Below are 5,962 nucleotides of genomic sequence, written 5' to 3'. Positions count from 1 at the left end.
GAGGGGATCAGTTTCTGGGGACTTTCTGTCCCCCCTCGAAATGCCCCGATGGGAGGGGAAGCCTGCGGAATTCGGCAACGCGCCACTGTTCGCGCGGCACTCCGCTCTCTCACTTTCCACACTCCTCCCGCGGCCCGTCTTTCCGCGGGCGGTAGGGGGTGCGGACCCCGCCCCCGGGCAGCAGGGGCCCCCCGCCCCGCTCTCACTCCGAGAAGTTTCCCAGGGTCCGGGAGCGAGGAGCAGGCGCCGCCGCGCTTTCGGGTGTCTGGCTGGAGCTCGAGCTCGGCCCCTTCCATGGATCTATAGGGTGGCAGCAGGACTGGGGGGCATGGGCTTGGCGTCCCGGCTTGGGGGCCCGTGGCGGGCACGGCTGGGCTGCAGCATTCTGGGCATGGCGCTGCTGGCGCGGCTGGCACTCGGAGCAGGTAGGGCGCTTGTGTTGGACCGGGGTGGGGTGGGACCCCAAGATCTGGGAGGGTTTGGGGGGCTCCCGGTTAGTGTCCTACCCGCCCCGGGCGGCACTGGGACGGTCTGTGGCCTCTTCATTTCCTCCTTACAAACTTCTGAAAACTTCGCAGGGACTTTGCGGAGGCTTTCCTCCCCCGGTTCGGGGCTCTCGGCGCTGCTTTGAGCACCCGATTCAGGCACTGGCGACTCTGAAAGTTATTTTCCTTGTTTCATGTCGGCTTATTCCTTGCACTTTCTCGCTCCCCTCCCCCCACCCTTGAGAAGGAGGGGAGGGAAATGGCTTGCTAAACCGGAGTCCGACCACAAAGAAAATAAATGATCATTGTTTAATTCCAGATTGGGGGAAGGGGGAGAGGAGGCAGCGATTGGGCTGTGGCGGCGGGGGTGGGGGATAGTAAATCACCGGCACTGATTTGAGCTAAGAGAAACAATCTTAACACTTTTTATTTACTTGAAGCAAACTTTCTTCCAGCTTCCCAGCCCGACGCAGTTGGAAAACACGGAGAGTGGATTTCAGAAGGATCTGGCTTCGCTTTAGCCTTTTTCCCCTCTGTGTTTGCTCCTTGAAAGCTAAATGAAATCTTTTTACTCGGTCTCGCTGGGGGACAGAAAAATGTACACCTATCTATAAGATATTGTTGTCGTTTGCGTGGTTGTGCTGTAGTATGGTGTGTGTACATGCTTGTGTAGCAGAGAGGACAAGGGAAAAAGTTGGGATGTGTGCCAGTTGTGCTGATATTAAGCATTTGGCATGTTTAAAATGTGTTGGATTGTGCACACTATACATGATGTGTGTGTTGCACAGGCCAGGCACTTCTGAAATGTGTAAATATGTAATGCATGCTGCTCTCTTTCTGTGTGAGAGATAGCACGTAGTGGTTTAGGTACTGAATGCTTATAATACGGACTTGTGTCTGAATACTTAACAAGACGTATATATAGATGGGAACAGTCGTGGGTAGGGGCTGATGAATTTGTGCTTCATGCCTCAGGTTTTCCTCTGAGATTGCTATGGAATGCCTTCCCTGGCAGGCTAACATTTGCATTGACATTGAATTTGGTGGTGCTTTTGTTGTGCATTCTGTGAACAGGGTAGTGAGGGAAGGGTGTTGATGATCTGGACAGATGTAGCAGCAGCTGTTGGCCCTCTCCCCCCCTTCACATTCTGCTAGATGTAGAAACTTTTATTGTTACCAAAAGTGACTCCCATGAAGCTGTCCAAGTGCCTTTCAAGACTAGGCTTTAGCGCCGTGTCTTATAAACCAGGCATGGCCAATCCAGATGCAAAAGCACTGGCTTACCTCGAAGTTGTCGATCCTTGCCTGTGGAACAAGAAATGCCTCTTGAAGCTCTGCTAAGGGAGTGCACAGCTCAGCAACTGGGCCAGCCGGTTCCCAGGCTCAGGAGAGTCAGAATGGATGGCTCAGTCTACTATGAAACATGCTTCCCCCACACAGCTGGCTTTTCCCACTTGTGTGCTGGGAATAAAGGTAGATGCAAGCAGGAGATAAGATGATTTAATTGGGTGTCATGCAGTGACTTGTTTTGCCCAATAAAACGTGCAGCAGTATGCCAGGGATGAGATAATTGCTGCAAAAGGTAAATAGAACGTAGAGCTATTATTCAGCATGGGTTTCACTCTCCCATGAAGCCACCTGACTGGTTTAGTGAAGCTGGCCTTGCTTCTTATGCCATTCCCAGCCAGTTGGTTCAGCAGGACGTGGGAATCTGAAGCCAGTCCCCATGCATGAGGCTGGGATGCTGTGAATCGTGGATTCCCTGGGAATATAAATCCCCTCCTCCTCACCAGCTTGCTGCTTGGCTGGACATAGACAGGGCATTGTTCTTGGTTGAGCAATTCCACCACACTCCTGCTAGCCTTGGCGGTCTTGCGCCAGACAGGCTCGGAGCTGTTGCATTTAGCCACACGGTCACTTTGAATGCGGCCAGAGTATTCGGAAATAGTGCTAAGTGATTGGCGACAGGTTCCTTAAACCTTCCAGAACAGCAGCTTAGAGGGCCCTGAAGATTTAGGGAGTGGAGGAGCTTGAGATGGCAGGATGAAGTTCTGGTTGGCGTGGGCTGTGCCAGGGGAGGGTCGCATAAGGGTTGGAAGTCTCTTTAGTAGGAAGGGAAATATTCCTTGTTCTGCTTGGGAGGGAAATATTCCTGGCTCTGTTGGGCATGAAGCTTTGGGCCAGACACTGAATTCTTATCCAGATTAATGTCTGCAGATCAGATATTTTGTCTCTTCCAGGGCCATTCATTCTTTTCTGCCTGGCTGCACTGATAACTATGTGATGACCTGGAGTAAAGTGCCTGGCTTGATGAAGCCCTCCCTCTGAGGGCTGGTTTACATGATCAGACATACAGGAGTCCCCCCCCCCCAGCCCTTTGTTGGAGTTGGCCTTGGCTTTCCAGCAATGTGCATCACATGGTTATGCCATGAAAAATCTGCATGCTCAATCAGGATATGCATGTTTGATGTGAATTCCTGTGCATAAATGTGTAGGAATGTTATACCATGCAAAACATCCTCAACTATGCCATCATCTTTCCCCTCCAAAACAGGTGCAGTCTTTTCATAAAGAGCATAAATCCAGTTCTTAAAAACAATCAGTCAGTATTCTGTTGTTTGTTTGGAAGGAGCAGAAACTCTAATTTTAGCATTTTTAAAAATGTGTAGCTTTGATTCAAAAAATTCCTCAGCTATGCAGTTAATTAATTGAGTTACAGTAACACACTGAATGTGGAGATGCATTGGTGAAACTGATTCTTTGAATTTAGTTTGCTCATTGAGATAATCCAGATCCATCTTGGCTTATTTCAAATCTGGGTTTGGGAAGGGAATAATCTCCTATAGGTTCCCAAACTTATTTGTCCTACCGCCAAAAGGTTGCTTTAGATAGGTTCTGGACTCTTCTTTCTTTATGCTTCCACTGCCCCCTTATTTGTATTCAACACCCCCCAGTTGCACCCAAGGCTCCGACTGCCCACCTGGATCATTTCAGCACCCTCAGGGGGTGGTATTTCCCACTTTGGGAACCAGACCTTCCATGACCTCCAGTTCTGTGAAGCAATATAGTTTTGCTATTACAGGCACCCCATGTGTAGATATGAAATTCTCCTCTTGTTTCCTCAGCTCTTGGGATGGCACCATCTGAACATTTCTTCCCTTCTGGAACCAGTAAAATGTCAACCTGACTCATAGTGCTCAGGCTTGGTGCTAGTTTTGGAGGTTTTACTTGTTCCTTTCAGTCTTGTGAAGGGGGAGTTGTGATTCTTTAGAGATGCTGAGCTGGTGTCTGACCAAGCAGCAGTGGAATGAGCCTAATCCTACTAGAAGAAGAAGAATTTGAATTTATATCCTGTCCTTCACTCAGAATCTCAGAGCGGCTTACAGACTCCTTTCCTTTCCCCTCCCCTCAACAGGCACCCTGTGAGGTAGGTGGGTCTGAGAGAGCTCTGAGAGAACTGCTCTTTCAAGAACAGCTCTGACAGAACTATGGCTTGCCCAAGGTCATCCAGCAGGTGCAAGTGGAGGAGTGGGGAATCAAACCCGGTTCTCCCAGATTAGAGTCCGTTCACTTAACCACCACACCAGAATGGCTCTCTACTAGTCTCCTTGGTGCTTTCTCCTGGACATAGTGAAGATTCCCCCCCCCTTACAGATTCTGTTAGCTGCCGCAATCTGTGCTCAGAGCTCAGAGTTGTTGAGATACAGCAGCTGCCTCCCTGCTTGCAACTCCTCTAGATGCAATAGTGGGCCAGCCGGCTGGCCATTCAGTTCTCTACCCCTTTATTCGGCCCGCATTGCCTAACCAGTTAACAAAGGCATTGCAAAGGCAGCTGGAGAGAGCTCAGAGCCTCTTCACGGTCTTATTGCAAGCAGCAACTTTGAGAGCCTATTCTCTCTCCCCCCCCCCCCAATATATATTCATATTTTTTTGTGACAAAAGCAGGCTGGTGGTCTCATTAAAGATCCCTACATGCAAATGCAAACCATATTTTGAAAGCATGAGCAATAGGTGTGATGAAACCAGGACTGGTGCATGCTATGAAGCTTCCACTTGCGTGTTCAGACATGGTAATAAAGTCAGAGTGGACTCAAAAATAAGTTCAAAATTGGCCATGGGACTTGGGCCTCAAGCTGGGAGAAGCCCTCATCCTTGCATTGGCCTGAAAGATGACAGATGTCTTTAGGAATGTGCATGGAGCTGCTGAGAAGGGTGTCCTCCTGTCCTCAATGTGCATGGAGCTGCTGAGAAGGGTGTCCTCCTGTCCTCAACACATGGGCAATCACCCTTGAGACTTGTACCCCTTCCTAGCCTGAATTGTACTTGCACTGTATACAGGTAACTCCTTGCTGAGGGTTGGCACTGCAGTCCCCTTCAGTGTTTTCTGATCAGACTCTGAATGCACGGTGTGAGTGTGTGATGGTGGAAAGTGCCAGCAAGTCATGGGTGACTTATGGTGACCCTGTAGGGTTTTCAAGGCAAGGGAGGTTCAGAGGTGGTTTGCCATTGTCTGCCTCTGCATCATGACCCTGGGTTTCCTTAGTGGTCTCCCATCCAAATACTAGCCAGGGTCGGCTCTGCTTAGCTTCCGAGATCTGATGATACCGGGCTAGCCTGGGCCATCCAGGTCAGGGTGTGTGTGCATATATTTGCTGTCAAGTCACAGCTGACTTAGAACCATAGAGTTGGAAGGGGCCATACAGACCACCTAGTCCAACCCCCTGGCCAATGTAGGACCAGCCTAAAGCATCTCTGACAAATGTTCATCCACCCTCTTCTTGAAAGCTGCCAGCGAAGGGGAGCTAACCACCTCTCAAGGCAGCTGATTCCACCTTTGAACCACTCTGACCGTGAAAAAGTTCTTCCTAATATCCAGCCGATACATTTCTGCATGTAATTTAAACCTGTTGCTTCGGGTCCTATCCTCTGCTGCCAACTGGAACAGCTCCTTGCCCTCCTCCAAATGACAGCCTTTCCAATATTTAAAGAGAGCAGTCATGTCCCCCCTCAATCTCCTCTTCTCCAAACTAAACATTTCCAAGGCCCTTAGCCTTTCCTCATAAGGCTCAGTCTCCAGACCCCTGATCATCCTCGTCGCTCTCTTCTGCACCCTCTCGATTTTGTCTACATCCTTTTTGAAGTGAGGCCTCCAGAACTGTACACAGTACTCAAGGTGTGGCCTGATCAAGGCAATATACAGAGGGGCTATGACCTCCTGTGATTTCGATGCTATGGCCTTTTAATACAACCCAAGACTGAATTTGCCTTTTTTGCCACCACATCACACTGACTGCTCATATTTAGTTTACAGTCCACTCTTACCCCAAGATCTCTTTCGCATACACTACTCCCCAGAAACGTATCCCCCATCCAATATTTGTGCTTGACATTTTTGTGGCCCAGATGTAATACTGTGCATTTATCTTTGTTGAATTGCATCCTGTTTGCAACTGCCCAGTTCTCCAGAGTATTCAGGT

At 49.4% G+C, this 5,962-nt stretch overlaps 1 protein-coding gene across 1 annotated transcript in view; it reads left to right on the top strand.

The window, feature by feature from the left end:
- The first annotated feature begins 235 nt into the window (after positions 1-235).
- Positions 236-5,962, top strand: part of NOTCH3 (notch 3) — an 83,176-nt gene continuing 77,449 nt past the window's right edge. Inside the window, 1 exon segment of the mRNA XM_015422604.1 lies at positions 236-425. Within this exon segment, the coding sequence (XP_015278090.1) occupies positions 329-425 (97 nt within the window). The 5' untranslated portion in view covers positions 236-328.

Source organism: Gekko japonicus, unplaced genomic scaffold, assembly GCF_001447785.1.
Source record: "Gekko japonicus isolate JY-2015 unplaced genomic scaffold, Gekko_japonicus_V1.1 scaffold1721, whole genome shotgun sequence".
Classification (NCBI taxonomy): domain Eukaryota; kingdom Metazoa; phylum Chordata; class Lepidosauria; order Squamata; family Gekkonidae; genus Gekko; species Gekko japonicus.
The sequence above is the reverse complement of the archived record's forward strand: the minus strand, read 5'-3'. Positions and strand labels throughout refer to the sequence as shown.